The sequence below is a fragment of the Hemibagrus wyckioides genome, linkage group LG05 (genome assembly GCF_019097595.1).
Source record: "Hemibagrus wyckioides isolate EC202008001 linkage group LG05, SWU_Hwy_1.0, whole genome shotgun sequence".
NCBI lineage: Eukaryota > Metazoa > Chordata > Actinopteri > Siluriformes > Bagridae > Hemibagrus > Hemibagrus wyckioides.
The window spans coordinates 2,900,715-2,919,258 of record NC_080714.1 but is presented as its reverse complement, the minus strand read 5'-3'; the positions used below and the strand labels follow the sequence as shown (position 1 = coordinate 2,919,258).

At 40.6% G+C, this 18,544-nt stretch overlaps 1 protein-coding gene across 1 annotated transcript in view; it reads left to right on the top strand.

Moving 5' to 3' along the window:
• Positions 1-802: 802 nt before the first annotated feature.
• olfml2a (olfactomedin-like 2A) overlaps positions 803-18,544 on the top strand; it is a 28,900-nt gene continuing 11,158 nt past the window's right edge. Inside the window, exons 1-2 of the mRNA XM_058390185.1 lie at positions 803-1,182; positions 16,409-16,672. Coding sequence (XP_058246168.1) covers positions 1,093-1,182; positions 16,409-16,672 — 354 coding nt within the window. The 5' untranslated portion in view covers positions 803-1,092. The remainder of the gene's footprint in view (positions 1,183-16,408; positions 16,673-18,544) is intronic.

The following is an 18,544-nucleotide window of genomic DNA, read 5'->3' as shown; positions in this document are numbered from 1 at the left end:
GTCAGGACTCTGTGCAGGCCAGTCAAGTTCCTCCACACCAAACTCACTCATCCATGTCTTTATGGACCTTGCTTTTGTCACTGGTGTGCAGTCATGTTGGAACAGGAAGGGGTCATCCCCAAACTGTTCCCACAAAGAGCATGAAAATGTCCAAAATGTCTTGGTATGAAGCTGAACCATTAAGAGTTCCTTTCACTGGAACTAAGGGGCCGAGCACAACCCCTGAAAAACAACACCTGAATTCAATGATTTGGAGGGGTGTCCCAAAACTTTTGGCAATGTAGTGTATGTGGCTGCAATATAAAATGCATAACTCACATTACCCGACAGATGGCGCTACAGGAAAAGAAGAAAAATTAATATCTGCTATTTTAAAACATGAAGTAGTTGAAGTAGATCTGCTAACAATAATGGGTTTCATTTGCATAATATGCCTAAAGGATTCAGTCCAGCTTGGCGGATTATTTGTTTGTTTGTTTTATTATTTTGCAAAACAAATGATGTTAATAAACCAAATGATGTATTTGGGTGTGAGTGTGTGATGACTAAGACACTTAAATTGGCTCTAACATTAGCCTTATAAAAGTAGGCCTAATAAAAATACACAAGGCGTGTCTTTCTTTCTTTCTTTCTTTCTTTCTTTCTTTCTTTCTGATCACTCAAATCAATCATTATTGCAGTATTTCAGTGTTCAATTCTTCTTGGCCTTTTTGTGACCACGCCTCTCTTGTAATCTGATTGGTCCGAGAAGAAACTGATTGACGTCCCGCCCTCTGTATGCGCGCGTGTATACTTTGTGTATATGTGAATGTGTAAGTGTATGTGTGTGCATATGTGTGTGTGTGTGTGTGTGTGTACGCACGCGGAGGGATGGCGCGTCACGTGGAGCCTGTACGCTGCGTGTCCGCGTCCGCTCGCACCGCACAACATAGCGTAGAGCGCGCGCGCTGAGACATGGAGCGGTGAAGTGGCGCGTGACGGAACGGAGGTCTGTGCCTGCAGGTGCTCGCGCTGCGTCCTCTAAACAACAACAACGACATTCTGCAGTGGGGATCATTTTATATTTTATGCATATTTTATTATTTTATTTAAATGCCCTTGTTGTGGAAGAACACAATGCGGATTCTCACGTGCGTCGTCACGGTGCTCGTCCTCAGCCAGCAGGTCAGCGCTCTGACCAAGGTAAGGTGCTTGAACAGTGTGCATGGTCCGTAAATATTGGCACCCTTTTATGTAAGGGTGCAACGAGTCATGTTCGGAAGTTCTGCTTGCAAAACTATTGGCGGTACTGTTTAACCAGATCTCTGCTGCACATGCACAGCATTTCAACCTCAATGCATGCTTAACTTTTACTTATAAACCAAAAACAGACCCTCTTACTCAAGCGACTGTTCTGCTCAAGCTGCAGGAGGCGAAACAATAATCAGAAAAATAACTTTTTAGACCTCTGAGATGTTTCATGCGTGACATTCATTCCAGAGAGATTTCCAAAGATCCCTCTTTGGAGAATAAAGTGTGTACATGAGTTTCTCTTAAAGAGTCCCTTTATTCGCTTCTGGCTAAACAACATCCAGGAACATAAACAGATATGTTCAGATTCTTGTTTATTCATTTAGGACATGCCAGAACTGGGTAAATGTGAGGCAGCTGACAGAGAAGAAAAGAATGAAGGAGAGAGAGAGAGAGAGAGAGACAGATAGAGAGATAGAACAAGGATGAGAGAGACAGACAGAGATAATGAGACAGACAGAGAGGACAAGAAAGTGTGAGAGAGAGAGACATACAGAGAGATACATCGAGAATGAGAGAGAGACAGAGAGAACAGAAAGTGTGAGAAGGAGACAGATAGAGAGATAGACTGAGGAAGAGAGAGAGAACAGAAAGCGTGAGAGAGAGAGACAGAGAGAGACAGATAGAGAGATAGATTGAGAAAGAGAGAGACAGGCAGAGAGATAAATTGAGAAAGAGAGAGAGAGAGAGAACAGAAAGTGTGAGAAGGAGAGACAGATAGAGAGATAGATCGGGAAAGAGAGAGAGAACAGAGTGTTAGAGAGAGAGAGACATACAGAGAGAACAGAAAGTGTGAGAGAGACAGATAGAGAGATAGATTGAGAAAGAGAGATACAGACAGAGAGACAGAAAGTGTGTGTGAGAGAGAGAGAGGGAGAGACAGATAGAGAGATAGAGTGAGGAAGAGAGAGAACAGAAAGTGTGAGAGAAAGACAGACAGAGAGAGAAGGTGTTAGAGAGAGAGACAGAAAGATAGAGCGAGAAGGAGAGAGAGAACAGAAAGTGTTAGAGAGACAGATAAAGAGATAGATCGAGAAAGAGAGGGATAGACAGAAAGATAGAGCGAGAAGGAGAGAGAGAGAACAGAAAGTGTTAGAGAGACAGATAAAGAGATAGATCGAGAAAGAGAGGGATAGACAGAAAGATAGAGCGAGAAGGAGAGAGAGAGAACAGAAAGTGTTAGAGAGACAGATAAAGAGATAGATCGAGAAAGAGAGGGATAGACAGAGAGAGATAGACAGAGAGATAGAATGAGAAAAAGAGAGAGAACAGAAAGTGTTAGAGAGACAGATAAAGAGATAGTTCGAGAAAGAGAAAGACAGACAGAGAGAGAGACAGAAAGTGTTAGGGAGAGAGACAGATAGACAGCTAGAACGAGAAAGAGACAGACAGACAGAGAGAGAGACAGAAACCAACCAAGAGTGTGGTCATTAATGTTATTCCCGTTGCTCTTCAGTTCTTCCTGCTCTAACGCACCTTGTCCTGTTTATCAGGTGATTTCGAGGAGGAAAATCCTCGTACCTCACGGTTCAGTGGCACACCGTGACTCGAGCCGAGATCCTCCAGGTCATTACCTCGCCCTCCTGCGGTGCCGTCTGAACCGCGATGGCTAATTTGTTTAGTGCGAGTAACTGGAGAGAATGTAGTGTATTTGAATTGGCTGCAATATTTCTGGGATCATGTCGCACTTTTAGCCTGGTTATGGAGCGCTTTGGTGGAGCTCATGATGGGAGGAAACCAGTGCAGGTTTTGAAATAAGGCTCCTAAGAGAATGGTTGACATTTAAACCTCTCTGTAGATGCGTGTAAGTCGGAGAAATCGACCTGAGGAATGTGAGGACTGAATTATTCATGCGTTAAAGCGCGTGGATTCATTTGGCATGACTTAAAAGAGAGATCAGATCCAGCCCATGCACAGAGATGGATGGTTTGAGAGTTTAAGGATCAAGCTGGGATTTGAACCCAGAACTTCTCGAACTGGTCATTAGAACAAAAAGGCAAACTTCTCAGTGACACCTGCCCTGATGAACGGGGGTTAATGTAGTAAAATAACAGTTTTTAAGAGAGAAAGAAATGTAGAACAGGAGAAAGAAAACGAGAGATAAATAAAAAGAGAGACAGGTTAAGAGAAAGAAAAAGAGAGAGAGGGAGGGAGAGAGAGACTGATAAATTGTAACATAAAGAGAGACTGAAAAAGCATGAATGACAGACAGGTTGAGAGACAGACAGAGTGACAGTAAGTGTCAGAGAGAGTCTGATAGAGAGAGACAGAGAAAGACAGACAGCTTGAGAGACAGACAGAGAGAGCAGGTGCTTTGATGATGGTTTCTTGGCTAAATGAACATCTAGTACAGAAATGGCTTTTCTTTCACATTCCTTCCACAGAGTGTGTCTCTGGCACCCGTCTGTCTGCACAAACCGTCTCACTGCTCACATTTCCACATGTCCTGATCTCTCCATTTATGGCTCCTCAGTCAGTGATCAGGCAGAAAGTTGAAAGCTGCGTCTGGTCCCGAGTGTTACATGTGGTCTGGATTTAACAAACCGAGTCCAGACCAGCGGCTATTATTATTATTAATAATAATCTTTCTGTCCTGTGAACTCGACAAAACAAAAAAACCCGTGTTGAAAAACCTGTCAAACAACGCACATCTGTAATCAAAACACAACTGGAAGAAAACCTGACCCGTTTACCTCAAAGGCACTGAGAAGTTTGGCAACACTAACGGTCACTAACGTTCTACAAACACACTTCTGCTAAAACTTTTAAACAAATGAAAAATGAAGGATTGTGTCTTATTTGCTTAGTTTAACGTTTAATAAATAAACATCTTACCTAAATTTCAAGATGGAACCCAAACTGGCTAATCACTAACTAGCGTTCATGCTTGATTTTTTGGTTTTGCTAATTTCTTAATGTCCCTAACGTAATTTGTGGTGCAATATTCCCTCAGAAACGACCTTATATGAAGATAATGTATTAGCATAATCTCAGTTGACGAAACGAGGATATTTCTGACTGACTGAATACTTTACCTCACTTTAAGAAATAAAAAAAAAAGATAAATCATATTCAGTAGAGCAGACTGACTGTAGAAATGAGCCAAAAGCATTGAGAACGTCAACGTTTGCCTCAGAAATGTTGGTAAATTTGTAAAAAAAAAAAAAAAAAAGATTCGGTAAGACTAAATTGACACCTTAAATCTACTTAGCATTAACTGCTAGCTTCCAATCACATTGTAACTAGCATCATACTCAACACACTGCATGTATTCCTTTTCTTCTTCCTTTATTCCTCCTTTCCTCCGTTCTATCTTTCTATGATCCCCTTATCAGTTGAAAAGCGATCTTTTTTTAGCCGTGAAACACCGTACAACGTTTACAAACAAACGTTTTCTTTAAGCCCGTTATCGCATTTTTCAGCTCCTTGTGAAAGAAAGGTTTCAGGAAATCTAAATCTAGTTCTGGTCCGTTATCTCCACTTGTTTTCCCAGGATCATGTGAATGCGAGGCCTTGATCCCGGACAGAGTAACTGATGGATTTGTGTGAATAAATAGAGCTGTGTATTATTTTGTGTCCTTGGAGCTCCAGAGAACGTCGGAACAACGTTGATGTAATGTTTGAATCAGGTGTTCGGGTTTTTTTTTAATGTGCAACTAATGGTTTTGAGACAGAAATGTTGTGTGTGTGTGTGTGTGTGTGTGTGTGGGCACCGGGCCCAAAACTGTAATAGGAGGAGATGGATTGACTCCACTGGGGTTAAAAACAATGTAGTTGTGCTTACACAGCTGTAGCTCTTTGGAGTGCCACTGCCTCTCCCACACCACACCAACACACCAACACACCCTGCCCTCTCACACACACACACACACACACACACACTGACTCTGTGTAGGAGTCAGACTGCCCTTTAACCCTCATTCCATCTGATAGTCACGCTTTCTTTGCCCTAACTAATTGCATGATCTCTGCTTTGTGATTATGGAAAAACCCCACGCTATAGTTTCAGAAAACCTGATCAATAAAGATCTCCAAACAGCCATAAAATCCAAATGGCTCACAAGTGTATTTGTGGGGGAAAAAAAGGAACGTCTCCAGCCTCCAGTTTCCACACAGCTGATTTATTTTTATTTATTAGTTACAACTAACATCTGAGAGTTACAGCAGAGACAGTAAAACCTTTTTTTTTAAGGTTCAACATAATAAACGTATATTATTGAATGCTAAATCGTATCAAAATTTAATTTATTAGATTTTATTTTTTATATACTATATTATTATTGCTTTATTTTTCAACATATAGCTTAGTATAATCCTTTTTACTTTTTATTATTTTTCAAATTTTTCAAATTATTTTCTAATATTATTAGTATTATAATATATATATATATTTATTATATAAGATTTTGAGGTTATTATTTTTCATTTTTACCACAGCCGCACTAGAATTTTTATATCATCAATAGGCTATAATTTATTAGAGAGAGGGAGAGAGAGAGGTTTCAGGTACAAAGGGATGTTTATTTAACCTTTAAGGAAGGAGTCTCCAGTGTCAGAGGTAAAGTCTCAGGAGGTGAGGAGCAGTTTTTCTGGGTAGTGTTTTTTACGTCCATTAGCAGCCCAGCTTGTGTCCAGTAACCTAAACTAATGAACACCGTAGCAGAAATAGAAATGATGAAAGGAAGGGAGGAGCAATGGGGAAACTGTAGTTTTTCCAGAAGAAACGGTCGTCAAGGAAGCTTAAATATTTACCTCAGAATCCTGATTCTAGTTTGTCTGGAAGTGATGACTGCCTCAGGGTGACTGTTAAATTTAGATCTGAAAGGTGTGATCTGAAACGGTTGTTTTCCCACACCTTGTTGTTTTTCTTGGCGATTGGAACAAACTGAAAAGGAGTTACATTGCTGGTGCTGAGGCTAAAGTGGGCAGAGCTTCCTTAGAGCATTTTCACGCTTAAAATAAACAGCTAATAGCAAAAAAAAAAGTTCCTGTGATAATAAATGAACCTTCTGGCACAATTTGCTCTCAATACCTGAAGTAAAAATTGCTTGTAACCATGGTGACAAGGTCAGAAACCAGACCTGATTGGTTATTCTGGTCAGCAGTCTTATATTTTCTTGTTTTAACCGTTGTAGCGTTATATATCCCAAGCAAAACATTAATACCTAGCATAAAATCGTAATCGTATGATCTAACTGAAGCTAAATAAAACTACAACACCACCTGAAGCTCTGTTCCTGAGGGACCGGATCAGAAAATAAGCATAAACACGTGTGACCTTTTATGACAGTGTCTGCAGTGACCACGACGTGTACCGTCCAGACCACTGAAGGACTCATATGTCAGTGAAAAAAATAGCCACCAAACCTCAGAATGCTGCCTGAGGGAACAAACGCTAACATAGATGCTTTTAAGCATGTGTGGCGACTCTTTAGAGCTAAATGAGCAGGAAACCTGTAGGCTGTGTGGCGGACACAAGACGGTGGCCCACGGTTAGCTTCTGACAAACGTCCAGCGTTATTTTTGCCTGCGGACTGCCGAAGAAGCTGACGGTCACTGGATGTTTGAGAAATCTGACCGTCTGCAGCTGTTCCTCCCGATGTCTTTTTTTTTTTTTTTTTTTTAAATCTCTGATTACATTTACTACAAGACTCGTAAATCTGTTAGTGCTTTATTCTTTGTTTTCACTCCAATTTTTTCTAAAGAAGAGATCAGATGGATAGAATGCTAGCCGATTAGTGGTTAGCGTAGGCTACAGAAAGCACTACTAAGGCACTTAGCTGAAACCTCACTATGATGCTATCTTTATTATTTGTTTTTGTTTTTGCGGTACTGGCAAAATAGTGGGGAAAAAAGGATGATAATATGTAACTAAATAGCTAGGAATAACCTGCTAGCTTATTGGCTAATTACTGGTTACCATGAGGTAAAAAACAGAACCTGACTGTGGTACAACGAAGCTAAACATCGCTAAATTTATCCTTTTTTTCTATACCTACGAAAAGTAGTAAAGAAAAATCTCTTGTTGATCAGCTAAGCATTGATTAGCATATGCTAAAAGTCTGAGATGCTAAACGAGGGTAATTTTATGCTTTGTGTTTTAATTTTGTTTGATTTTTATTGTTATATTTTAGAATTTTCTAAATTTTATGCTTAAATTTTTATGTGTACATGTGTATATTTGTATTTGTTGATAATCTACCTTTTCATTTCCAAGCTACCAGTTAGCAAGTGAATTAGCCAGCCTAGCTCGTCAACAAATCAGTAAACAAAAATGAAGGCTACAGTAATTACACCATCTATTACACGTCCTGTGCTTGCTGTGGATTTTTCTTCATAGAAGAATTTACAATTTTATCAGAAAGTATTAGCATAGAAAAATCTTGTTAACGCTATTTAGCATTAATTAGCTCTGTTTAGGACCTCATGTGCTGCTGTATGCCGGACTGCTGTTTACAGGAACACCTGAATTTTAGACATGGATTTAGAAATGCACTTTAGCAATAACTAAATGTGTGTCAGCGTCCAAGAAAAAGCTCAAATATAAACCAAAATGTGTTAGCTGTCACTACTGTTTATCACACAAATAGCCCAAACTTGGCCACAATTTCACTCAGATGCTGAAGAGATTTCGCGACTAGCTTGCTAGGCGATCGGCTAATCGCTGGTAAGCACAGAACCCGACGTCACATTCACATGCAAATTTTACGCTTTCTTGTGTTACACACTTATTGAATGTGACATTTCTTATAAAAAAAAAAAACACTATTTTGGCCTGCGGTCTGCCACAGGAGCGACTGGTCGCTGGATGTCGGCTTGATTTTGACCGCCAGCACTTTCTCGGAGTACGCCGCGTTCCTCAGGACTCGTTTTCACCTCTAATTCTGCTCGGTGTCATGTTCAGCGTCCCCAGATCGTTGCAGAGTCTTTCAGGGCTTGTGGAAAAGAGAAGAGGATATATCTGAGCTGCAGGAGCCAGGAGCCAGGGGAGAGATTAGTATAAACAAAAAATTTAATAAAGATGATAAGACTGCACTTTGGAACAATAAACACAAGCAAGGAATTGTTGGCAGTGAACCAAAGAACACTTGAATGCTCTTTTTCAGTTTAATAGACAAAGAGCCAACCTGTGATCAGACCTCGATTATATAAATGATTGGAAGAATGCCCTGGATTGATGAAATGAATTAAATCTGGTGTTCAGTGGCTCGTTTAACTGCTGCCCAGATCATCAATAGTGGATTTGAGCTAAAATATGGGTTTTTATGAACAGCAGAATACAAAACATTTTATTGTATACTTCACACCATGGATCTACACGTCCATATGGTCTGGTACAGAGACAGACAGAGACATATAAACAGCTTGAGCAGGAATGTTGTGGTGTACAACCAAAATTGACGAGTCCTCGCTAAACTAGTCTGGGGATCATTCACACTCCTGGTCTAATGATGTGTCTTTTAAGATGAGTCTTAAAACTCCACTAGTGTTTACATTCTTTAACCTGCTTTAGTATTTCTCCTGATCTACTGAGATCTTCTTTTTGAGAATTTTTCTCAGTTCAACAGCAAAGTCACTGTTTTCTTTATGAACTATTAGGATAGTGAAGACATCACAAGTCTTTCAAGTATCTTGAGTAACCTGTGTGTTCTTGGTTTCTTCAATGGGTTTATTACCGTGGCCGAGAAGCGCAAAACAAAAAGGACGATTTAGACAAAGCGGATAAGGCAGGAATAGTTTACGAATGGAATTCTGACCTCTGATTAGATGAGATATCAGTCAGTCAGGATCTACAGGAAGTCCATCAGTAGCTGCAGCAGTAGAAAGTGGATTGGTGTGTGTATGAACACAGCTCTGCTCTTATAGCGCTCCTTACATCCTTTAATCTGGAATAGTTTGGTCTTCCCAACATTCCTGGTTTTTAGAGATTGCAAACCAATCTTTACTCCATGATACACTATCAGTATCTCCAACATCACACCATATGAACCTCCTTCCTCACAGTAGAGCTGAATCAACTCTGTTTTCTTATCAATATAAATATGTTTGTTATTTTCTTTACAAGATTTAAAGTTGCACTAAATGTGTTTAAAGTGAAGGCAGAACTCCACACATGTACAAGAAATAAAGTCAGATCCACTTATTCCTGTATATCCTGAGTGACAGATGTCTCGTCCAATCAGAGGGAAGAATTCCATTCGCAAACTATACCTACCTTTTCCACCTTATTTCAGCATAAGGACTGTTTTAGGAAAAAATTGTTGCAAAGTGAGAATCGTGAATTAGATTTTAATTTTTTTTTAAAAGGCGTATATATAATGTTTTTAATTTACAGTAGCTTAGATGTTACATTATCCTACGTTGATTGAGGTTTTTCATTTTAAAAACAATCATATGTGCTTTTCTTTTGTTATTATTTGGACATAATTCATTCATTCATGTTATCGATTCTTGGATATTGTTGATTATCTTCTTGTCCAATGCTACAGTAACACACAAGCCTAGCTTCTAAAAAGGCAAAAAAATTAAAATACAGCCCCAGCTTACAAAAATAGCACCAGAATCATCATCACATCAGAACAAAACACACCAGAAATAAATCAGTATAAACCTTTTTAGAGGTGGATATTTTTCCTAATCAGTGTCTGAATTGTGACGGATTGAAACTCGAATTGAAAATGAAGTACACCTTTATAATTGAATATATATAATATATAAATTGAATATATATAATATAAATTTCATTAAAGATATTTTTCCCGAAGTTTGTGTATCTTACTCAAGGTCATTGAGGAAGAGTCAGGAGTCAGAGCTGGAGGTAGCAGAGCTAAAGATGTTGAGGGACAGCTCATGTTGGACGTTTGGGGGACAAAGAGAATGTTGGACATGGAGCTGCCAGCCAGGAGGCAATGAGGAAGGCCAAAGAGGAGGTATATGGATGTAATAAATGAGGATATGAAGCTAGTGGGTGCAAGTGATGAGGATGCAGAAGATAGGGATCCGCTGTGGCCACCCCTGAAGGGAAAAGCCGAAAGAAGAAGAAGAAGAAGTGTATCTTACTCAGGGACTCAAGGAAGTGAGATTCTGATCTCACAAACCAAAGCTACTGTAATTATGACCATTTGTTTGAGTACACACATGTTGACACCCTGTTGGGAATCCTGTCACGTCCCTGTGTGGTCTGCTCTGAAGGTATTTCAGCGACAATGTGAGTGACAGGTGACAGAACAGATTCAGGAAACAAACGCTGTACACTCACGCCGGCTGTTTAGTTCCATTTCACTCGTCTCTTCAGAGCTCCTGACATTCAGAGGAACTAAAGCTTTCGGGAATTCTGACAGATTTCCTGAACAATCAGGGGAATAAAACACTCATCATGGTGAAGGATTGTGGCTACTGATACCCCCCTGAGATTATTTATTACTTTCCTGTAACACCACGTCCTGGCTTGTTTATCATTCCTTTTATACCTCTCACAACAATTTTTACAACCTACCTTTTTAATAGTTACATTTCATGTCCTTTTTCGAACAAAAACAAGCTAGTTCTTGTCCTCATGTACGTTATTGCAGCTATAAACAGTCGTTTTTCTTCCCTAGCCTCTCTATTTTTCTCTTTCACACCACTGACACTAGAGACTCCTTCCTTAAATCATACATTTTTAAACTTTACACGTTTGTTCATCACGTTTACTTCGAGATCCTGGTGCAGGAATCCCGTGCTGTTGCCATAGAAACGTATATATAACGTATCAGGACGAGCGTGTGAATATAAAGCTGCATATAACAGACAAGCTTTAAAGACGAAGCGGTTTATTTAGAGAGAAAAAACACAAGAACTTCTTCCCTGAATTGTTTTTATTTATAGTCTCAGAGCAGTCTATCGGAAAAGGCCATCAGGAATTCATGCACATGACAGAAATGACTGACCGGATTCATCCCAGTTAACAAATCCCTCGTTGTTGGTCAGTCAGTAGGCTCTGATGTGTGAATGTTAGAGCTCTTTCACCTAATTATCATGTTTAAAAAAAAAAAGAAGTGAGCAATAATGGTCCTTTTGTGTTGCCTGAAAAGGGAATATTGTGTGTTTGCTGGCGCTGCAGATTTACCGACACACTGAAACTCGTCCACGTATCTGGCCTTCTCACATGGCGGCTTCACACCGCAGCACTAACGCCGCCGCGCTAATCTCTTCCTGTAGCGCCGGCTTTTCTAACACGCTCGCGCATAAAGGTTGTCATCTGAGCGTGTGATTAACAGTGAGTCCTCCTTGTGTGTGTGTGTGTTCGGGTTCTAATCCCGTCTAATGAGAAGTTTCCTGCCTGTGCCACAGTTGTATGGGAAGTATGTATTCCGACTGCATGATGATGTCACAGTATGTAATTTGCATATGGGTCACCGTAATTTGCATATCAAAAGCGTGTTACAAGAAGAAGGAAGGAGACAATAGAATAGAGAGAATAGAACAAAGGTGTATCAGATTAGAGTAGATGCGTGGAATGTTTTTATTTTTAGTAGACTGGACTACAATAGGGTGTAATTAGAATATAATAGAGTTTATGGTAATAAAATAGAACAAAGATTTGAACACTAGAAGGGAAGAGAAAAGAGGTTCAATAGAATAAAATAGATTTGTTAGAATAAATGAGAAGAGTAGAATAGAACTGATCAGAATGAAACGGAAGAGAATATAGTTTATGGTGGTGATGGTATTAGCTGGTGGTAGATGGTGACGTTGGTGATGACGGTAAATGATGGTGATGATGGTAGATGATGGTGATGGTGGTAGATTGGTAATGTAGTAAATGATGGTGTTGGTGGTAGATGATGGTGATATAGTAGCTGATGGTAGTAGATGATGGTAATGTAGTATACAATGGTGATTGTAGTAGATGATGGCGATGGGGTAGATGGTGATGGTGGTAGATGATGGTGATGTAGTAGATGATGGTAATGTAGTATACAATGGTGATTGTAGTAGATGATGGCGATGGGGTAGATGATGGTGATGGTGGTAGATGATGGTGATGGTGGTAGATGATGGCGATGGGGTAGATGATGGAGATGTAGTAGATGATGGGGATGGGGTAGATGATGGAGATGTAGTAGATGATGGTGATGGGGTAGATGATGGAGATGTAGTAGATGATGGTGATGGTGGTAGATGAAGGTGGTAGGTGTTGGTGGTAGATGGTGGTGATGGTAGTAGATGATGGTGATGGTGGTAGATGGTGGTGGTGATGGTGGTACATGGTGGTGATGTAGTAGATGTTAGTGATGGTAGTAGATGGTGGTGATCATAGTAGATGACGGTGATGGTGATGACCGTGGTAGATGATGTTGATGGTGACAGATGGTGAAGTTGGTGATGGTGGTAGATGATGTGGTAGTAGTAGTTGATTGTGATGGTGGTAGATGATGATGATGGTGGTAGATGGTGGTGATGTAGTAAATGTTGGTAATGGTGGTATTATGGTGATGTTGGTAGATGATGGTGATGGTGGTGATGATGGCAGTTGATGCGATGTGGTGGTAGTAGATGATTATGATGGTGGTAGATGGTGCTGATGTGGTAAATGGTGGTGATAGTGGTACATTATGGTGATGTTGGTAGAATTTGGTGATGGTGGTGATGATGAGAGATGATGTGATGGTGATGGTAGTAGATGATGGTGATGGCGGTAGATGATGATGATGTAGTAGATGATGGTGATAGTGGTGGATGACAGTGATGTATGATAGTGAGTCCTAAACTCCATCTGCACATCTGTGTGACATCACTGAAGAGCTGGATGCAGATACCGGATGCAGCATCTTTTGAGCTACACCAGCCAGTGCAGAGCTACAGAAACAAACTGCAGACATCAAACAAACATAGTGCTCTGCATTATTATTATTAATACACACACACACACACAACAACGTGGCACTTGAGACAAGATCAGATGAACGGATGTCATGAAGCACATCAGCTCAGACAGCAGGAGCTTACAGTGAAGAATCTCGAGCTGTAACCAGTTCCACATGTGGCCCAGTTTGGGTCTCTGCAGAGATCTCTAAATCTCAGGGGGAAGATGACAGCTGTGAGCTCTCAGAACCGACAGACCACAGATCATGCCAGAGAAACCAAACACAGCCACCAGAGCTGATCAGCTGATAGCCACACAGGTGAGGAATTAGTGTAAGATTTACCATGACGCCAAGTTGAAATAAAAGTAGTGTGGCTTTTGTGTCGGTCAGTCACAGTAAAGGAGGCGTGGCCTTTGTGTTTGTTAGTCCAAGCTTCTGCATTTGTCAGTCCTAAAGAACTAAGTACTGTACTTATCAGTCTTAAATAAAGAAGATGTGGCTTCTGTGTCTGTCAGTGAAGAGGGTGTTGCTTTTGTATCTGTCGGTCTTAATAAAGGAGGTGTGGCCTTGATATCTGTCAGTTTTAGTGAAGGAGGTGTGGCCTTTGTATCTGTCAGTCTCACAGAAGGAGGTGTGGCCTCAGAATCTAGCAGTCTTAGTGAAGTAGGCATGGCCTCTGTATCTGTCAGTTTCAGTGAAGGAGGTGTGGCCCTTGTATCTGTCAGTCTCATAGAAGGAGGTGTGGCTTCTGTATCTGTCATTTTGAGTGAAGTAGGTGTGGCCTCTGCATCTGTCAGTCTTAGTGAAGGAGGTGTGGCCTCTGTACCTGGCAGTCTTTAATAAAGGAGGAATGGCCTCTTTGTTTATCAGTGAAGGGGCATTGCTTCTGCATCTGTCAATTTTAGTAAAATAGGTGTGGCCTCTGCATCTGCCAGTCTCATTAAAAGGGGTGTAGCCTTTGTATCTGTCAGTTTTCTAAAATAGGTGTGGCCTCTGCATCTGTCAGTCTCATTGAAGGAGGTGTGGCCTCTGTATCTGTCAGTCTCAATGAAGGAGGCGTGGCCTCTGTATCTTTTGGAAAGATACATTACTACTGTTCATGAGACAAATGATTAGTGGACATTATCTTGTGTCCATCTGACGTTAAAATAGGCTAAACTTAAAAACAAAGTGGTCCTGTGGAACTTCACACATCGTAAACTTATATGGCTGCTTATTTTAAACCTGCGCTTGTCAGTAGGTTCGTGGGAGCAGTAAAGCTCGTGGCTTTGAAGTGCATGTGGATCTCATCATACAGACCTCAACATACCATATATATATTTATATATATATATGTATATATATATATATATATATATATATATATATATATATATATATATGTAAAGCTCCTGCTCATCTCCCATTTTTTGAACCCTCATACCTGAACAATTAAGGCTTTACGGCATAGTGATGAGACGTGTTGCATGGGCGACGTGCTGAGATGTACGAGATGATTAGATCTGTACTGGTGAAAATGCAAATTCCGTCAAGTCTTATCACAATATGCTGAATTTATGGACAGCTCAAGTTCAAAGCCAGTGCCACGGTACAGCTCAAGCTAGCAGTCATGGAGATTATATAACGTCTAGCAGATGGAGAGAAAGAGAGAGGGAGCAAATATTTACAGGCTCTCCATCGCCTGCTGCCCCTGATGCCCTTCTCATTCTTTCTCCTAAGCAAATGGATTCACGATTCATTAAGAACGGATTTGCAGGCAGGATTCCTGGCATGGCCGAGGCTTGTGTGTGGAAAGCTAAATGGCAGTGTTTATTTAGAAAGGCAAACACGATCTTCACGTTTTCGGTAAAAGCCCTGCTCCAAGATCTCTGATCTCTGATGGCTTCCAGAAAACCGTTAGGGATCACAGCTTGGGGTCGTGTTGTAGCAGAAGGACACAACGGATAAAGAGACCTCTTGTTTGTCGTGAAGTGTTTGGTGAAAGAGTGCGAGAGAGGTTCAGTGAAGTGTTTGCTGAAAGAGTGCAAGAGAGGAGTTTCCTTTGGGTTTGGATTGGTTCTTGGGAAGAAAAGAGTTCGGGTGGGAATTTGAGAGAAACTGAGACGGGTATTAGAAATCGCTTGGCGTGATTTAACCTTCTAAAAATAACCTTCCTGCAACGTTTTAAGAACATCCGAGTAACCGAACAACGGTTCTTCTTCACAATGCTATCAGAACGTTGTCCCACAGTTTCCGCAACGGTTGTGTGAGAAACGTTCTAAAAACATCCAGTAGTTACAGGAAAGGTTTTTGAAAACGTTCCCAGATTTGATATATTTCCAAAACTTTTGTCAAGAAGATGCTGTAACCTTCTTAAACGTTCAGCTAACGTTCTGATAACATTGTCATGCAATTTGATATTACAGTAGGACAAAATGACCCAGAAATGTTTTTTTTTCCCATTATTTACACGACGAGATCCGAGACCTTTAGACGTCGTTGTCCTTTCGGCTGCTCCCTACAAACTACACAACAACTTGGCACAGGTTTAGTGCCAGATGCCCTTCCTGAAGCAACCTTCCCATTTTATCTGGGCTTGGGACCGGCACTGCATCCAGTGGCTGGGGTTTGGGCACAGGCTGGGAATCGAACCCAGGCCTTCCACATGGTAGGCGAGAAACCTACCACTGAGGCACCAATGCCCTTGAGACTGTTAGATGTAATGTTCTAAAAAATAACGTTTGTAAAATGTTTTAAAATATCTGCAGTAATGACTGTTTGCTTAGACAAAACAAACCTCCAAAAAATCACAGATTCCCAGATTCCGTCACACCATGTGCTAGTGTTTGTTTTGAAAAAGCTAGTGCCATGTGCTCTTTTCTTCTCTTTCAGTTTTCTTATTCTAAGTCATTGGTTATTTATCCTAAGGTGTTCACCTGTTCTGTGTTTATTCACTGACTCTGTGTTTACTCTGCTGTTTGTTGCTTTAGTGCAAAGTCTCATGGGATTTTTTTGGTGTCTGAGATCCGTTTATTTGTGGGAGACTTGCAACTTTGTGGGAATATTTGCAAAAATAACCTTAATGAAACACTTAGAAAATTCAACATTGAACTAAAAGCTCATAGAAGCATAGAGCCCCCCTCTGCCCCCTAAAAATGGCCTAGCGATGCCCATGGGGATACGTCTTTGAGATTACAGTCAATCTACAACCCTGGAAGATAAACACCAAGCAACAAGAATGTAAACACTTCACAGCTGCATGTCTCCGAACCCCGTATGTCTGTGTACAGGTTTTCGGGGACCTGGAGCCGGTGAGGATGACGTCGGAGGGATCGGACTGCCGCTGCAAGTGTGTGATGCGGCCGCTGAGCATTGAGGCGTGCGCCAGGCTTCGGGACGGGACCCTGAAAGTGGACGATTTTTACTCGGTGGAGACGGTGAGCTCCGGATCGGACTGCAAATGCTCGTGCACGGCTCCACCCTCGTCCCTGAACCCCTGCGAAAATGAGTGGAGGACGGAGAAACTGAGGAAGCAAGCACCCGAGCTGTTCAAGGTTACACACACACACACACAAATCACTGTATAAACGTATGACATGATTTACTTGACTGCTGTTTATGACCTGAATTGTTTTCCAGCTCACATTTTGGCACCAAGGCAAAGGTTCATTAAAAAAAAATGACAAATTCAAAAGTAAATAAAATACTTTCGAAAGTTATATATGTTATATTTCATGTATTAGTCTAATTGTGAGTATTTAATGGTAGATCTGCAACTCCAGGACTTATGGGTGTGTATATACATACTTATACACAATTATATACACACTTTTACAGTGTTATGTACACACTTATACACTTAAATACACACACATACACTCATATAATCATGGACTATTTTATACACTTATACATACACTCCTACCCTCCTATACACTCCTACACTCCTATACACTCATACACTCACACACTCCTATACACTCATACACTCCTATACACTCATACACTCACACACTCCTATACACTCATACACTCCTACACTCCTATACACTCATACACTCACACACTCCTATACACTCATACATACATACACTCCTATACACTCATACTCTCACACACTCCTATACACTCATACATACATACACTCCTATACACTCATACACTCACACACTCCTATACACTCATACACTCACACACTCCTATACACTCATACACTCACACACTCCTATACACTCATACTCTCACACACTCCTATACACTCATACTCTCACACACTCCTATACACTCATACACTCCTACACTCCTATACACTCATACTCTCACACACTCCTATACACTCATACTCTCACACACTCCTATACACTCATACTCTCACACACTCCTATACACTCATACACTCCTACACTCCTATACACTCATACTCTCACACACTCCTATACACTCATACATACATACACTCCTATACACTCATACACTCACACACTCCTATACACTCATACATACATACACTCCTATACACTCATACATACATACACTCCTATACACTCATACATACATACACTCCTATACACTCATACTCTCACACACTCCTATACACTCATACTCTCACACACTCCTATACACTCATACACTCACACACTCCTATACACTCATACTCTCACACACTCCTATACACTCATACTCTCACACACTCCTATACACTCATACTCTCACACACTCCTATACATTCATACATACATACACTCCTATACACTCATACACTCACACACTCCTATACACTCATACATACATACACTCGCACACTCCTATACACTCATACTCTCACACACTCCTATACACTCATACTCTCACACACTCCTATACATTCATACATACATACACTCCTATACACTCATACACTCACACACTCCTATACACTCATACATACATACACTCACACACTCCTATACATTCATACATACATACACTCATACACTCCTATACACTCACACACTCCTATACACTCATACTCTCACACACTCCTATACACTCATACATACATACACTCACACACTCCTATACATTCATACATACATACACTCATACACTCCTATACACTCATACTCTCACACACTCCTATACACTCATACATACATACACTCCTATACACTCATACACTCACACACTCCTATACACTCATACTCTCACACACTCCTATACACTCATACTCTCACACACTCCTATACACTCATACTCTCACACACTCCTATACACTCATACTCTCACACACTCCTATACACTCATACTCTCACACACTCCTATACACTCATACTCTCACACACTCCTATACACTCATACATACATACACTCATACACTCCTATACACTCATACTCTCACACACTCCTATACACTCATACATACATACACTCCTATACACTCATACACT